The sequence below is a fragment of the Manis javanica genome, chromosome 1, assembly GCF_040802235.1.
Source record: "Manis javanica isolate MJ-LG chromosome 1, MJ_LKY, whole genome shotgun sequence".
In the NCBI taxonomy this organism is placed as follows: domain Eukaryota; kingdom Metazoa; phylum Chordata; class Mammalia; order Pholidota; family Manidae; genus Manis; species Manis javanica.
In genome coordinates, this window is record NC_133156.1 from 180,171,233 (window position 1) to 180,186,836 (window position 15,604).

At 51.2% G+C, this 15,604-nt stretch overlaps 3 protein-coding genes across 5 annotated transcripts; 2 read left to right on the forward strand and 1 right to left on the reverse strand.

Moving 5' to 3' along the window:
- Nucleotides 1-175: 175 nt before the first annotated feature.
- Nucleotides 176-6,173, reverse strand: TTC31 (tetratricopeptide repeat domain 31). The gene is given in 15 exon segments (XM_037027212.2): nt 176-384; nt 474-543; nt 546-563; nt 639-690; nt 1,024-1,216; nt 1,289-1,388; nt 1,621-1,720; nt 1,953-2,052; nt 2,230-2,281; nt 2,284-2,653; nt 4,505-4,514; nt 5,826-5,853; nt 5,856-5,903; nt 6,054-6,089; nt 6,140-6,173. Coding segments are annotated over 15 exon segments (1,383 nt in total). The 3' UTR covers nt 176-212.
- A 38-nt stretch (nt 6,174-6,211) lies between these two features.
- On the forward strand, nt 6,212-12,034 carry CCDC142 (coiled-coil domain containing 142). 3 transcript variants are annotated; one of them, XR_001854400.3, is made up of 10 exons: nt 6,212-7,437; nt 7,726-7,812; nt 7,892-8,041; nt 8,175-8,305; nt 8,376-8,489; nt 10,252-10,366; nt 10,578-10,755; nt 10,881-11,080; nt 11,237-11,720; nt 11,881-12,034. XR_001854400.3 is itself a non-coding variant. In XM_073242139.1 (9 exons), exons 1-9 carry the CDS (start codon nt 6,348-6,350, stop codon nt 11,491-11,493), a joined length of 2,322 nt encoding a protein of 773 aa, XP_073098240.1. In that variant the 5' UTR covers nt 6,212-6,347; the 3' UTR covers nt 11,494-12,034. The 3 variants fall into 3 exon arrangements, 2 of the variants coding, with proteins under 2 accessions (XP_073098240.1, XP_073098245.1); XM_073242139.1 differs by having other exon boundaries at nt 11,237-12,034; XM_073242144.1 differs by lacking the exon at nt 7,726-7,812 and having other exon boundaries at nt 11,237-12,034.
- Nucleotides 12,035-12,135: 101 nt separating this feature from the next.
- MRPL53 (mitochondrial ribosomal protein L53) lies at nt 12,136-13,088 on the forward strand. Its single transcript, XM_017668716.3, has 3 exons — nt 12,136-12,600; nt 12,700-12,812; nt 12,903-13,088. The coding sequence occupies exons 1-3, from the start codon at nt 12,275-12,277 to the stop codon at nt 13,034-13,036; spliced, it is 573 nt and encodes a 190-aa protein (XP_017524205.1). The 5' UTR covers nt 12,136-12,274; the 3' UTR covers nt 13,037-13,088.
- The last annotated feature ends 2,516 nt before the right edge of the window (nt 13,089-15,604 follow it).

The window sequence follows — 15,604 nt, forward strand, 5'->3', positions numbered from 1 at the left end:
TGTCCCCTGCCCCACCTGAGGCAGAAGGAGCACTGCTGGGATTCCAGCCAATTCTCCCTGCTGCCCCTCAGCATGACAGTGGGCCTGGTTCTCTGACCAGATCGAGCTGCAGAAGGCAAGAGCGTCACTCCTGGGCTGTGTCAGGCTGGGACCCGCCTCTCAGTCTCCTGGAACACAGCAGCTGCCTCCTCAACACTTTGGTCTCAAAGGGATTAGGAGGAAAGTTTAGCTATCAGGGGGATCAGGAACTTAAAACTGCCCCCTTTCTCAAACTGGCCCCAGCTCCTATACCTGAGCTGCAGGGTAAGGGCCATCTGAGAATCAGCCAGGGCCCGCACTAGCTGACCCAGGCGCTCATAGCAGAAAGAGTGATTTCTAAATAACCTGGCAGAGACAAAGTGGCCAAAAGTCTGGGTCCTCAATACCTTGCTTTTGCCCTGACCTCCCAGCACAATGGCCAAGGCCCCACATACCAGTTGTCCCAGGGGTTGAGCTTCAAGGCCTGGGTAAAGAGGACCATGGCCGTGTGGTGGAAACCATTTGGGCAAAGGTGGTACCCAACTCTGAGGAGGAGGGTGGGAAGGTGCAGATGGGGCTACCCTAAGGAACGAGGGGGGAGGAGGGAGAAGGAATCTTACTTGCCAGCTCTTGGCTCTGCTGTAAGGCGGCTGCCAGCAGTCCTAGAGATACCTAGGGGTGGGGATCAAAGCCAAGGAGGACTCAAGGCCTCAGCATCCCCAAATCCTTCTCCTTTGTTCCAACAATTAACTTTGCAATTAGCATCACCCAATTCATGCAATTCTCATGACATCCATGCAAGATGGGATCAGCCCTACCTTACTCTAGAGGAAACTGCCTGGTGTCAGGGTGACAGTGATGGAGCTTGACCCCAGGTCTCTTAATCCTAGGGGCAGAGAATTCCTTCTCCTGTCACTGCCTATGTCCCCTAGACTGTGGGACTTCCCAGAGTCCTCAGGTCTCCCCTTCCATTGGTTCCAGCTGACGTTTTCCCACCCACCTCACCTGTGTCAGGACTTGCTGGGGGTTCTCTTCAGCTGGACAGCTCCTTTCTTCCCAGCCCATCTTCTCCTGGGGACCCAGGCTTTTGCCTTGGGGTTCTTGGCTCAGTCCCTTCTCTCTGCAGGCACTGGGGGGCCAACCTACAATCTTATGCAAAGCTAGAGACCTGAAGGTGCTAGATAGATCCAGTTGAGTCCTGTGAGCAGAAAGGAAAGTTAGGGAAGGGGTGGAGATGGAGTATACCTAGAGTGTAGGGATGGGGAGAGACCAAGAAGGGGAAGAAGGGGCTCTCACCTCTTCCTCACCACACTGTCCCTGAGCTCGGTCCCCAGGGCTCAATGGGGGGCATCCATCCCCATCTGGGTGGCCTTATCTGAGAGGGAAGGGGGGCAGATACAGAGCTGGGATCACCTTGAGCAGCCTGCTTCTCAGCCCCCACCTTCCTTGCACTGGTGCTCTTAGTACCTGCCTGCAGACACTCACCTTGGGCTCCCCACTGTCCCACTCCAAGTGCTCCTGTCGCTTTCAATCTTTTTGATGCTGTAATAGTAATGATACTGATGATGTAATTGTATCTTGAGACCAATTCTTCATGGGTACAACATATGCCAGATGTCACATATTGGGTGAAGAGTTTTGCATAAACTACCTCATTTAAGCCTTGCAACTCTAAGAAGTAGATTTTGTTGTTATCCTCATTCTACAGGTGAAAAAGCAGAGTCACCAGGCAGTCTCATAGTAAGAAGGAAGCAGATTCCACCCCAGGCAGTACAGTGTGAGCCCAGAACCACTGCACCATGTGGCCTCTGGAAGACTCTCCAGACCCTGTGGGCCCCCTGGCAAGAGGATCCATCATTAGCCACCTTGAGTTCTCTCCTGTTTTCACAAAGCTTCCTTCTTTCCCTCCCCCAAATCCCTCTGGGGTCCCACACCTTCTGCCCTTCAGCTACCTTCTTGAGTCATCTCTTCTCTGCTTTCTGTTTCATGTGCTCTTCCTCGGCCACTAACTCCTCGGCCAGGTGGCTGGCTTCCGGGAGGAGGAAGGGCAGGTGATGGGAAAAGTGAGAGAATGAGAGAGCAAGCAACAGCGAGGCAAGCAGTGTGGAAGAATCTTGAAAGGTCCAGATTAGGGAGAATATAGATCTGGGGACACAGGGGTTGGAGGAACCCTGGGGGAAGGTGAAGCCCCTTGCTGGCGGTCTTATTACCTCTTCAGTCAGCAGGAGCTTCTTGGGCATGGCCACCAGAAGCAGGCTGTCTAAGCCACCGGGAAGGATGCAGGAGCAAAGGGGCTTTGAGGGCATGGCTTAGACCCTTGTGGAGGGTAGAGGAGGGACTTTTGGAGGCCACCAAAGGTGCCCAGTCCATCAGCCCCCTTGCCTCTATCACTCCGTCCAGTCGTCTTCCTCTCATCACAAAAATGGTTCAGGAGGTAGTGTGTCAGGAGGGGTAAGGAGAACGGAAAGAAAGGGGCACATGAGAGCGGAGCATCTCGGAGGCAGCCCTCCCTGGGCCCAGCCCATCTCCCCACCAAGCACCACAGCTGCAGCCGTCTGCGACTCCCATCCGCATGGATCCAGCCCAGGCCCAGTGGATCACTCTCCACAAGCCATGGAGGAAAACCTACTATGTCCTGGGGGAGTTGGGGGGGCAGTGGAGGCTGGTGTTGAGCAGAGCTCTGGGAGAGCAAGGAGCTTTGCAGGGTTGCCCCTCCACCATGGCAACCAAAAACCAGCCACCCAGCTTAGAGAATCCCACTGGCCAACCTTACTGGGTGAAACTGCAGTATTTCCAGAACCTCTTGCCTGGCTTTAGTGCATCTCCATACAGTAGGTGTTTCCAGGGCGTGGAGAGGAGTAGTCCATCTCCATATGAACAGGTAATTACAAGCGCAAGTGAGGGCATATGAGGTGGGGTGGCACACTCTTCTGCAGCCTGGTAGCAAGAAACAGGAGAGCAGAAGTGGACAACTACTTGTAAGAAATAAACTTTATTTCTCCCTTTGACTGATTTCCGTTTCAAAGTTATTTGCCTGGGATTTTCCCACTGGAGTTACACTGAGCCTACTCAGCACCTCAAAACATGCTGTTTTCGGCTTTCATGGTATATCACCTCCCTTCTCCACTCTCCTGCCTTCACCAGGGTTGATTGTGACATTCAGCCCATACTTACAGGATCCAACAGAGATCTCCCCACCTTTACCTGGTCAGCCACACTGAGGCCCTGAAATATGGCCCTGTTACCAGCTCTAGCTGTCTAGGCCCCTGATGTATCACTGAACATGAACAGCCCCCAGGCCCCATAAAACCCACCTTGGAGCTCCCTCAAGCCTAAAGGAGTGCAGCAGTTCCTAGCTGGTCTCTCCTCTGCACTTCTGCAGTTTCCTCCCAAAACCAAGTTCTCAGCAATTACTCCCCTACTCAAAACTCCCGGTAATTCCTGCACTAGGGGATTACCAGAGGCAGGACTGAAGCTAACTCCACAGCCTGCAAACTGGACTCTTCCAGAAAGCTCTGTGGTTGGCCTTTCCAATCTTTCCTTGCAATTCAGCCCTGCTTAGCTGATGTCCCCTTTGCTACCTCCCTTTGCCAGGCTCCATCCAGCCCTGGGGTCTTCCCCAGCTGTCCTTGAATCCCTCCTGGCTCTGAGCTCCTTTCTCACCACCTCTTGCCTCACCTTCAAGGTCCAGTTCAGATTCCATCTGCCTCAAAGCCTTCCCCTTCATCCCCAATGGCCTTTGCCCTCACTCACCAAGCTGCACTCACAGTGTTACACAATGTAGAGCCTTATTATTCATGGCTTTTTATTGCTCTTTTAATGGCAAGGCAGCCCAGAGCCAGAAAGAACACTGTGCTGGGGCAGCACTGCTTGCAGCTTAGTTCAGGCTCTGCCGCTGCTTGGCTATTTGATTTTAGACAAGTCAGCTATCCTCTTCTCTGGACTTCAGCTTCCTCACTCACAAAATAAGAGATGGCTCTTCAAGGCTTGGCCTGTACATTCTGTGGTTCTGATGAGCATCATTTCCTCAGTGTCAGCTTCAGAGGACAGAAATCATGTCCCTTTGTGGCCTACTCAGGTCTAAACGGAGTGGACCCCCGACTAGGTTGTGGCTGACTGACTAAGAAACTCAGAAGCCACATGAAACTCCAGAGTGCTAAAATAATGACTACAGAGGACTTCAGACTGCAGAGGTATACAGTCAGCTTCCTAAACAATTTCAGGTCCAGCTCCCCTCAGGAAGCAATCCTGCCTCAACAGCATCTTCACTTACACTGCTGGGCACATTCATCAAGTCTTATTCTCAAAGTTAGCTTCCTGGTGGGTTTATGTCAACTTTCAAACCGGCCCAGTCCAGCCATCCTTTAAAACAAACAAAAGAAGGACCACCTTGATCTTCTACCTCCCCCAAAACAGAGTCTACGCTATTCTCTTAATTCACTACATGGTCACACATGATCTGGCCCCCAGTGCATTCATGAATCACCTCTTGCCCTCTCATCCTAACTTCAGCTACAGGGTCTCTTTTAAAGTTCCTACAACATACCAAATGTACTCCCATCTCAGGGCCTTTGTACTTGCTGTTTTCCCTGCCTGGGATGCTTTTTCCTCAGTAAATGGCTCATTCCTTTATCCCCTTCAGATCTCTGCTAAAACCTTCTCAGAAAGGCCTTCTCTGGACCATTCCTTTTGTGAAGAGAAATCTCTCAAGTCCACTCAGTGTTCCCTATCCTCCTTCTTGCTTTAGTTTCCTTTGCACTTCTCATATTTGACATACTATATTGTTTATCTGTTGGCTGGCTGACCCTACTAGATACCTCTAATTCACTGAATAGAGGGATTTTTGTCCATTTGGTTTACTGCTGTCCTCCCAGTACCTAAACAGTGCCTGGTACACAACTGGTGCTCAACAAGTGTGCGCCGAATGAGCAAAGGCAAAAAGATTGGTGAGGAGGCTATTTTAATAGCAGTGCAGCCAGAAACTGTCTGAAGAACGCTGTGTGACCCAGTGAGTTCAGACTTTTTCCTGTCACTGATGGGAGTAAACCTGACCTGAGAGTGAATCACTCGAATGAAATAGTACTGGGGAAGGAGATGAGCCTAGGGGTGGAATGTTTAGTTAGCAGGCATTACCACTGTTCAGGTCAGAAAGAATGTGTTCTTGAACTAAAGCATGGCAGTGGAAGCAGGAATAGCAATGATGAGTTTGATTCAAGAGACATGTCAGAAGTAGATTTCAGTGATAGGCTAAATGTGGGAGGTAAAGGAAAGGGAGTATTCTGTAGAATGAGTCTCAGATTTCTGGATTAAACAACTGGATGGAAATTTGTATTATTAAGCAAAATTAAGACTAGAGGAAAACAACAAATTTGCAGAGATTATGAATTTACTTCTGGACTTGTTGAGTTTGAAGTTTCAAGAGATAACCAGGAGGCAGTTGGAGGAATAGCTTCTCAGTACTCCCAAATCTGATCCAGTGCCTCCCAAAACAACCCTGCCACCTACTTGAGGATATCCAAACCCCTGTGACAGAGAAGGTCTTTTAAGCCCCTTACTGCCTTCTTTCCTGCCTCATCTCTTATTCGAGTTCCAACCAAGCCCTCCATTCAGCTCTCCCTTCAGTGAAGTTTTTCTTAGCTTCTCCTTGCCTTAGTGTCTTTGCTCACTGTTCCCGCTATTCATAACATCTTTCCCCCAAGGAATTCCTACCCACTCCCCAGTCCTTCACTCGGAAGGCCGGGCGGTGGAGGGGGCGGGGTATGGGGTGAGGTGGTGGTGTTGGCCAGAAGTTCCTCTCACCTCTGAGCCTGTCCTCAGGACCGAATTCATTGCAGGTTTGGGGTCAGCGACGACCCTTAGCGGGCAGCCAGGCCGCAGGGAACAGTCTACGGGAAAGGAAGGCGGCGGCGCACCAGGGACGGATGTGCCGGAGCCCTTCGTCCCCCGCGTGAAGCACAAAATCCTACTGAAAACAGGCCCAAGTAGGGCTGCCCCTATCCCCTTGGACCGCCTCGCGTTTTGTCACCCCAGCTTACCTAGGTTGATCCGCCCCACAGCCTTCGGAATCGGCGCTATCTCTCAACAGTAACCCGAAAGTGGAAGACAGTCTGGCATTTGATACCCGAAAAGCGGAGGCGGACAGAGTAGGCAGCCATCTTCGTTAGGGGCTGAAGCCTCCGATTACGGAGCGCGAGAAGTCTCTGACGGTCCCCGCGGCTCCGGGGCCACGGCTGACGGCTCTTGGGATGGGGCGGAGTCGCGGCCGCGCGCGGGCGTAGAGCGGTGCAGGGAAGTGCGGATCGTTAGGTCCTTTTGGGACAGGCTGCCCCATGGCCCAGGCGCCTCGCTCTGGTGGCCTTCTGCCTCCACTCGCCACCGTGCCGCCCTTGTGGGCGCAACCCGAGGGCACCGGGGCGGAGCACTGGGAGAGAAGGCGGTCAGGCGCCCTCCGCGGGGACTTTCGTGGCTGGCCGGGGCCACCGGTTGCCGGGAGCGTCCCCTGCCTGGACTCACAGCCCGGCGGGGCTCTGGGAGGGCAGCCGCGGTGGGCGGCGCTGGCTGATGCGGGAGAGCACCGCGAGGCTGGCTTTGCCGACTGGAGGCGGGAGCCGGCAGCTGGCCGCCCGATCCCTCCCGCGCTGCGGCGACTCCGGGCCGTGTTGCTGCGGCTACACCGCGAGCGGGAGCAGCTCCTCCAAGCCCGGAATTTCGCCCGCCATCTACAGGCGGCCGTGCGCCTCCTGAGGATCCTGAATTGCGGCGAGCCCTTCCCCGGCCCTGGCCCCTTTCCTCAGCTGTGCCGCGACCTACCGCCATGCCCTTCCCGAGGAGCCGTCCTGCGAATCTGCCTTCAGGAGGTCCCGGATCCGTTACTCCTGGCGCGCCCCGTCGGAATAGCAGCTCTGCGCCTGGATGCTGCCATCGAGATGCAGCTTCGCGCTCTGGGACGGGAGCCCGCCAGCCCAGCCCTGTCATCCCAACTCGCTCACCTGCTGCTGGCGCTTCCCGCCTACCACCAGCTTCAGGGAAAAGCCTTGAGCCACGTCCCAGGGGCAGCGCACCCTTTTCCCCCGGCTCGTGTGCTCCACCTCCTGGCCGGGGAGCGAGGTTGCCAGGTGGCATATCAGCTGGCTGAAGCTCTCACGGGATCGGGTTTGCGGGAGACGGGACCGGGTTTGCGGGACCAGCTCCGCAGGCGGTGCCATGAGGAGCGAGAGCTGCTTCCGGGGCTACTGGGCCTGATGGGGGGTATGGCGGGTTTGGCCAGCAGCGGACTGGGGCTTGGAGGGGCTGGAGCCCTGTGGAGCCAGTACTGGACTCTGCTGTGGGCAGCCTGTGCTAGGAGTATGGACCTAAGTCTAGGGCCCTGGAGGGACCCCAGAACAGCCGCACACCGTCTGAGTCAGGCACTGGATCAGGGTGAGTGGTGGGCATGCATGGGCGTTTGGGAAGGTCGGGGTCTCTTTTCTTTTCCCTAGTAACCTCCCTCACCTGCCAGCCTGACTACAAAAGCAAACCCTTTAGAATAAACACCATGCCCCTTTCAGGGGTTCCAGACTATAAATTCAAGGCTTTCACAGCAAAGTCTCACTTTTTGGCCCCATCTAGAGTCTTGTGGGAAACCTCCCTCATTCCCTATCACTCAGTGAGCAGTGATTGTGGAAAAGAGGCCTTGTTTTCAGGTTCCAGAGTCATTTCTCCCACTAGCATCCTTGCCCCAGGAGTGTGAGAAGGAGCTGGCTTCTTTGTGTCACAACCTATTTCATCAGTCTCTTATCTGGAGCTGGGACCAAGGTGAGGAGGAAGGGGCATGGGGAGTGACATAAACCCCAGATTGCCCTTTCCTCATCAAACCATATCCCCTTGTCCTCAGCCTTCTGCCAGGCCCTGGGATCTGCTCGTGGAGGTCAGAGCAGCCTCCCCTCATCCTCTCATACCACTGAACTTTTGCAACAGCTCTTCCCTCCTCTCTTGGATACCCTTCAAGAACCCAGGTCAGGGCTGCTCCTCCGTTGGCCTCCAGGTGAGACAAAGTGCTAGGGATGGGTGAACACAATAGTTAAGGATATCTCCTCTATTCCCTTTGAAGCCTGAAGCCTGCCTCCTCCCACAGGTATGCCATGACCCCTCACATACTCCGTCTCTCCCCTCCCCAGGTCCTACACTCCTTGCTCTGGGGCTCTGTACCCTGCAGACCACCTTGCTCTGGTTTTTGGGTAGAGCTCAGCAGCATGTGGCAGCATGGGCCCCAGGTTCCCTCCTGCTCCTGATCCAGAAGGACTTACCTGTGAGTAGCTAGGAAGTGGGGAGGGTAGCAGCCTGGGCAGGGCTCAGAACTCACTCCATTTCTGCCAAAGCCTCTATTACATGAGGCAGAAGCTCTGTCTACCCTGGCTTCAGAGGAAAGACTGGCCCTGGAGGTGGAGCAGCAGCTGGGCCTGGAGATCCAGAAGCTGACTGCACAGATGCAGGTGAGGAGAGCAGGGGCCCTGACAGTGGCAGTTTAAGGCCCAGCTTTGGGGTTGGTGGTGGGTGGTTCTGCCTTTTGGGAATTCCCACCTCAATTTGCTGCTGCCTCCATCAGTTTAACATGCCCCAGAGCAAGCTCCTCATGAGGAGCATGGGCAGTGATGGTTGTGGGAACTCTGAGGAGGGAAGCCCACTGTGGGCATGTGGTTACAGGTGCTCTGTACAGAGCCCAGGCTCACTCAAGCTGGTGGCTGGGTAGCAGACGAGGTGGGCAGTTCATAGTTCCTTGAGGGAGTAGTAGAAGGATGGCCTGACTGAAGCAGAAGCTCCCTTTATGTGGTATATATATGTGTGTGCGCATGCTCTTGTCCAGGGTGGGGAGGGGGTGTTGTGGAGGAGTAAGCATCAAATTGTGGAGGGCACTGAACACCAGCCCACAAAATTTGGGCCTTATCTCATGAGTGTTGAGGAGCCACTGTAAGAGCAGATGAGGAACAGTAAAGACAATGATAGATTTTGATCCAGCAATAGTGGTCAGGGTGGGAGGTGGGGAAATATGAGAAAGGTCCAGCTCTTGGTAGTTGCAGTGAGAACAGGGGCAGGGAGAGTGTGTTCACCACATAAATCAAACACTGTGCAAAGCACTCTACAAGCCTTGCTCCTCTGCCTGGCATTGCATTGCTGGGCGTCTGCTCTGGGCACTCCACCACATACAGCAATGGGATGAAAAGAGGAATCAGACGTTGGGAGTCTTCTCTCAGCTAGACTGTAATGTTCCAGAAAGAAAGAAAGTCTCAGAGTGTGACCTTCTAGTCCTCAGAATGTTGAGTGCAGAGGTTCCTAACAAATATCACTGACTAAAGAGTAATTTCCTTGGCATAGTAAGGAAGAAAGAGGTTCTGGCTTTCAGGAAACGAGAGGAAGAGTTTGGATTTAGACAGGCTGTTGTCGGGATATGTACCAGGAGCTACATGGGCTCCACCACCCACCCCCAGAGGTGCTCTCCAACCCTGGCCCCTTCCTCCCCTCTTCAGGCTCACTGGCATCCAGTCACTTTTTCTCTACAGACCTGCCACCACCACCAGTTCTTCTCCAAGATGGGCTGTGGAGTAGAAACCCATTTTTTGCTGTCCTCTTCCCCCTCCAAAAGCAAAACTTAACCAAACCAAAGAAACCGAGCAAACAGGCCTCTTCTTGCTTTATGGGTTACACTGCTCTGGAGAAATGAAAGTGGGCTATCAAGAATCAGTGTAAGGACATTACAAAGGTTCCTGACACTCAGAAAGTTATAGTCATTGCTCCTGGTCTACATATAGTTCCTGCCTTCCATTCATAGACAATAGAAAGTTGTACAGGTCTCTTTTCCTTCTTCAGCCTCTGCTTGTCTGTAGATCATGCAGACCCCTCTCTCTAGCTTTGCTTTGGAATTTTGGTGGTGGTGCTAAGGGCGGCACTCTGTTTTCCTATTAATGTTCCTATAAAATAAAACTAATCTGGATGACTTCCATCCTCTGAACCAAGCTGTGGAGAGCAGGGTAATCCTAGGGTAAGTGTCCATAATCTTCTCTGAACCCAGACCTGTTGGGAAATCCAATAAAAACTATGGCATCTCTCCTCAGAAAATGTCCAGCCCCATACAGTTATGCATACAATTCTGTTCTGGCTTTATGGATGCTAGGTTAAGCACTTCAAATTTAGAAAGACATCATAACTTGACAAGTCCCTAACAGATAAGCCCCTTTTACTTTCTCCCTATCCCCACAGCTCCTGCCTGAAGAGACACTAAGCCTCTTTTTTAAAGAATGTCATAAACAAGCCACACAGGGCTTTGAGCTCTACATGCCACAGGGTCGGTACTGGCGGCTTCATCTCTGTCCTGGTAACTTTTCATACCAGCGTCCCCTTCCAGGGTTCCAGCGGGTAATAGTGTTTGGATACCTCCAAATCCTGGCTCTACTCCCCTGTCTCTATCCTTGCCCTCACCTCTGTACACCCACCCGGAAATCCTACTCTCTTCCCCCAAACACTCCACTAGGGGCTCCATGGATCTCCACAGCCTCACATCCTGTCCTTTCTTTTTATCACTCCAGAACTGCCCAGCGTTCCTAGTGAGTATGCTGGATTGGTGGTCCGCACTGTCCTTGAGCCTGTGTTGAAAGGACTGCAAGGATTTTCACCCCAAGCCCAAGCACCTGCCCTTGAGCAGGCACTGACTGCCATCCTGGGTGCCTGGCTTGACCACATCCTCACCCATAGGATCCGGTTCAGGTGGGGAGAAAACGGCAGTGGCAAGGGGATGAGTGGAACAGGGAAAAGGGAAAAGGGAAAAGGGAGGGGATAGGTGGGACAGCAGTTTGGGGAGGCAGGCAACCACATCATACCTCACCCTTCAGCCTGCAGGGGGCACTGCAGCTCAGACGAGACTTTGGAGTGATTCAGGAGTTGCTGGAGGAGGAGCAGTGGGACCTTTCTCTGGAACTTCGCCAGACTCTGCTCTTGCTCAGCATCTTCCAGCAGCTGGATGGGGCCCTGCTGTGTCTATTGCAGCAGCCCATGCCCAAGGCTCGAGTCCAGAGGAGGTCTCCCTGTTGCTGTGAGTCACTCCCCTTCCCCACCTCCATGCTCTCTTCACCCCTCCCTACTTTATGTGCCTCATCCCCCATCCTCATCACTGACCTAGCTTCAGTGTACATCCCTGCTCCCCTCATGCCTCTCACCAGCCACCTGGCTTCCATTCCTGCCTTACTAGGTGTGTATAATGAGATCCAGACCACGGAATTGCCCAGCAGCAGCCTCAACAGCCTGGAGAGCTTAGAGCCCCCTCTTCGGCCTGGAGCACCCCCAGCCCAGACAGCTCAGCTGCTAAGCACACTGTGGGGAGGGAGACCTACCCCTGAGGCTTACCTGGTGGGAAATCAGCAGGCCTGGCTTGCCCTGAGGCAGCACCAGCGACCCCGCTGGCACTTGCCTTTTCTTTCCTGCCTGGGGATCAGTCCTGAATCCTAAGGAGCCTGGGATCAAGAACAAGAAACTCAAGAGCTTCCCATTTCTGGCTGGAAAAGCCCAGCCATTTAGAACTGCATATTAAAGAAGTCTACAATTGGGAGCTTGGAAGAAAGCATACCTGAGAACCACATGCTACAGTCTGGACTTACAAACTAAGAATCTAATATCACTCCAGTGCCTGGAATCCAGAGTAAACGGCAAAACCACACACACCCTGGAACCTGGAGGTCAGCAACCTTGCGAGACTCAGGCCTAGTTCCCCACCAGTGAAGACATCTCAGGGCTAGACGCTGGAAGGAGGGCTAAGGGTGGGACCCCAGAGGAAAAGGAAAGAGAAAAAGCAATAGAAAACAGAGAGCCTAAATGCCGATTTCTCTTAAATCCTAGGAGCCAGGCTAAACATAAAAAGTCAATTCATCAGGAACCACGGAGATGGATTAGGCATTTCTACACCCGATCAGTCCGAAGAGTTGTATCACTTTGTACTCCCCTCCCCATTTTATGTTCAGTCATTTAAGAATATTGGACTATAGGACCTAGACTTTTAAGCTTTGGTTACTCGGAGTTCAACATGTTTAATCTGTTACCTGAGTGAGGCTGACCCCCTGGTAGGTGTAAATCCTGCCCTCTCCTTGGAAGGGACCGACATTTAAGATGGTGTTAACCTAGATCTGGCACAGCAGGGTGAGGGAAAGGCTGCAGAAGATGATGGTCGTGTTGTCGGGGCCAGGCGCAAACAGCCTTTGCCCTATTTATTGTCCGTGGTACAAAAGGACTATTAATGATAGGTAGTATTACCGCTTTCTTTGGGCCCCTCCATACCCTGTACCGAAACCACCTCTCTCTCCTGGCCTTTCTCCTCCAATCGGGCCAGGGCGGCCGTTTGCGGGGCGGGCTGCGCGGAGGACGGCAGCAGGGAGTCGCCACCGTGAGGGGCCCGGGCGACGCGGAAGCAGGGCTCCTCTTGCACCGGAACCCTTCCGCGCGCGAGTCCTTCCGGGGCGGGGGGTTCACCATGGCAGCGGCCTTGGCTCGGCTTGGACTCCGGTCTGTCAAGCAAGTTCGGGTTCAATTCTGCCCCTTTGAAAAGAACGTGGAGTCGACGAGGTAGGAAGCAGAGAGAGAGGGGACGGGAAGGGGCGCGTCTTTCTCCCGCCGGGGGTCCAGACCCCGCGGCCGGGCGTTCAAGCCGTTTTCCCACCGCAGGACCTTCCTTCAGGCAGTGAGCAGCGAGAAGGTCCGCTCTACCAACTTCAACTGCTTGGTGATTGCAGATGTGAGGCACGACGGCTCCGAGCCCTGCGTGGACGTGCTGTTCGGTGGGAGTCAGGCGAGGGGGGTTGGCAGGCGCGTCCTCAGCCCCAGCCTCGCCATCCTCCAGGTAGCTGATGAGTTTGTTTCTTCCCTAGGAGACGGGCATCGCCTGATTATGCGCGGCACCCACCTCACCGCCCAGGAAATGCTCTCCGCCTTCGCCTCCCACATCCAGGCCAGGGGCGCGGCAGAGAGCGGGGACAAGTCAGGCGCTGGTGCGGGGCGCTGACAGCGCAAGAGAACAATAAACAGATTTTAATCTGGGACTACTAAGAAACCTATCTAAGAAGAGTTTTCCTTAATCACTCAAATCGCGATGTGGAGGACCTCAGCACCAAAAAGAGCCCCATGACTACAGATCCAACCAGTGTTTCTGGGACGAGATCAGATGGGGAGGGGCCTGGACAAACTTGAATTTAGTTCACTTTCTTACCATCACTAATCGCTTAACTCTTTTTTTAAAAATTTTGTTGTATCTTAATTTTTGTTACCTGTATGTTGTTGTTATCATCTGTTGCTGTTGTGGAATCTGGTTACAATGCTCCTCGCTTAACTCTTTTAATTTGGCATTTCCCACCACTCACTCAAGGTACCTCGTACTTCTGTTAGCCAAATCCTGTGCAGTTTTCTCTGTCTTCATCTTTCTATCTCTAGCATCTGTCGCATTCAATTCACTCTCTTGTAGAACTCTTCTTTCTTTTGAGTCCTTTTCTTAACCATAAAGGTGTAATACTCTCATCCTTTTTCTTCTCTCTCAATTTTTGGGGCATCTTCCATCATAACTTGAGCTTTCCTCTTTTCATTAATCCCTACGTTTCTGTTTGGCTCTAATCTCAGCTTTTGTGTTATAGTCAGGTTACCTACTACCAGTTTCCTCCAAATCCCACCAACACTCTTTGTCCAAAATAGAATGGATAGTTTTATGTTAGCATATATTTGCCTCTCCTCCTGACTTCCCCATTCCTTTTAGAGGTACTTCATCTGTTCAGCCACCTGGATTGTAAACCACAGCATTATCTCTGGTTCTGCCCTTTCCCTTTTTCTGCATATACACTCAGTAAGGTCAGAATACTGTTTTAAACAAAAGCTCCTGAAATGTTCTCTCCATTCCTGTTTACTCTCCTATATCATTGTTGCATTCTCCCATCTGGTCTCTTCCCTAGTCATTTTTGCAGCTGCTTAATTTTATCTTTCCGAAGCATATCACTGGTTTTATGTCTCACTATACTTTTTTCGGAGAATAGTGCTTTAAGTACTTTAGGCACTGTGCCTAAAGTGGTTTTCATACTGGTTTACCACTTGTTAGTGTGGATCGTGAAATCAATTTAGTGGGTTAATTCAGCCTTTAGAAAACAAAGTAAAATAGAATAAAAAGTATCATAGTGTATGGCACATGGAATGGGAAGTATTCTTTGAAGAAACTTAAGTTTTAAGTATATAACCATGAATACACATATACACACATATACATGCATATATAAGCATGTAAGTATGTATATGTGTGTGTCTGCATATAGTTGGTTGCAGTATAGATTGATTTTCTTATTGTGGGTTGTAGGAAAAAAATGGTTGGTAGCCACTGGTTTAAAGAACCTCAGAATGCTTCTTTAGGCAGTGAAGGATCTCTAGACTGGCTGCTTTGTACTTTGCCAAATACATTTCCCATGACTCCCCTACAGTATTAGAATACTGCTTCCCTGCTTTAAAGGGTGGTATATTCAAAGGGTTGTTCTTTTCCCTCTCCTTTTATAAGAAAGAAAACTACTTAGAGGCAGTATAGCATAGTAAAGTGCCAGGAATACCTGGGGTTGAAATCCAGTTTTTCCCGTAAGTAATTGTGTACCAAATTTCTTGATCTCTCAGTGCCTGTTTCCTCATATGTAAAACAGGGACAACAGTATCCACCTTATAGGACTGTTGAGGGGATTAAATAAACTGATATCTGTAAAGTGCCTAGAAGATTACTTGGAGCATAATAAGTTACTAAGAGGTCTTACGCTCTAGTTGAAAGGATATTGACAACCTAGATTTGAGTTCCCAGCTCTGTGGCTATCTTTGGCTAGACAGCCACTCTCCTCAAATCTGTAAAAATGGGGATTGTACAAATATTGCTGTAAACATAGACTGAGTGCTGGCACTGTACTTCTAGATTGTGAACTTGAGGTTAGGGCTGTTTTCTTTGTGTCCCCAGCACCTTGCTTAATGCCTGATACAGAGTGTGTGATAAATCTTTATTGAATTTACAAGTATTTAGCATCTACCTTGTGTTTATAACTGTGATTAGTACTGGGATACAAAGATAAATAATCATACTCAGGTATGTAATAAGCTACAATAGAGATGTGGACCAGGTGCAATTGTAGCAAGAAAGATAAAGGCAGGACTAACCACTGGGTTTTGCCAAAAGGTGATTGCTGAATGAGCAAGAAGTCTACCAGCGGAGGGTGGGGTCAGAAATCAAGATTATAGTGAAGAGGAAGTAGGCAAGCAACATAAATTACTAGTTTTATATAATGAGTTTGAATGGAAGGTGTGATAATACCTAGAATAAGAGTGTGGAGTAGGGTTTTTAAAAGGATGGTAGGGACTTTTACTTTATGAAAATACCTTTTATGCTAAACTGTTGATGAGACATTGGTAACTGAATCTAAGTTGCATTTCTGCACCACCATCAAATGTAATGTTGACTTTTAAGTCAACCTGCGATGCAAATGCTACATCTTTCTCTGATCCGGACAAAAGCAATCCTTCCCCTAAGCTCCTTTGCATCCTGGGTTGTAGAAAAAAAGAGTAGGAA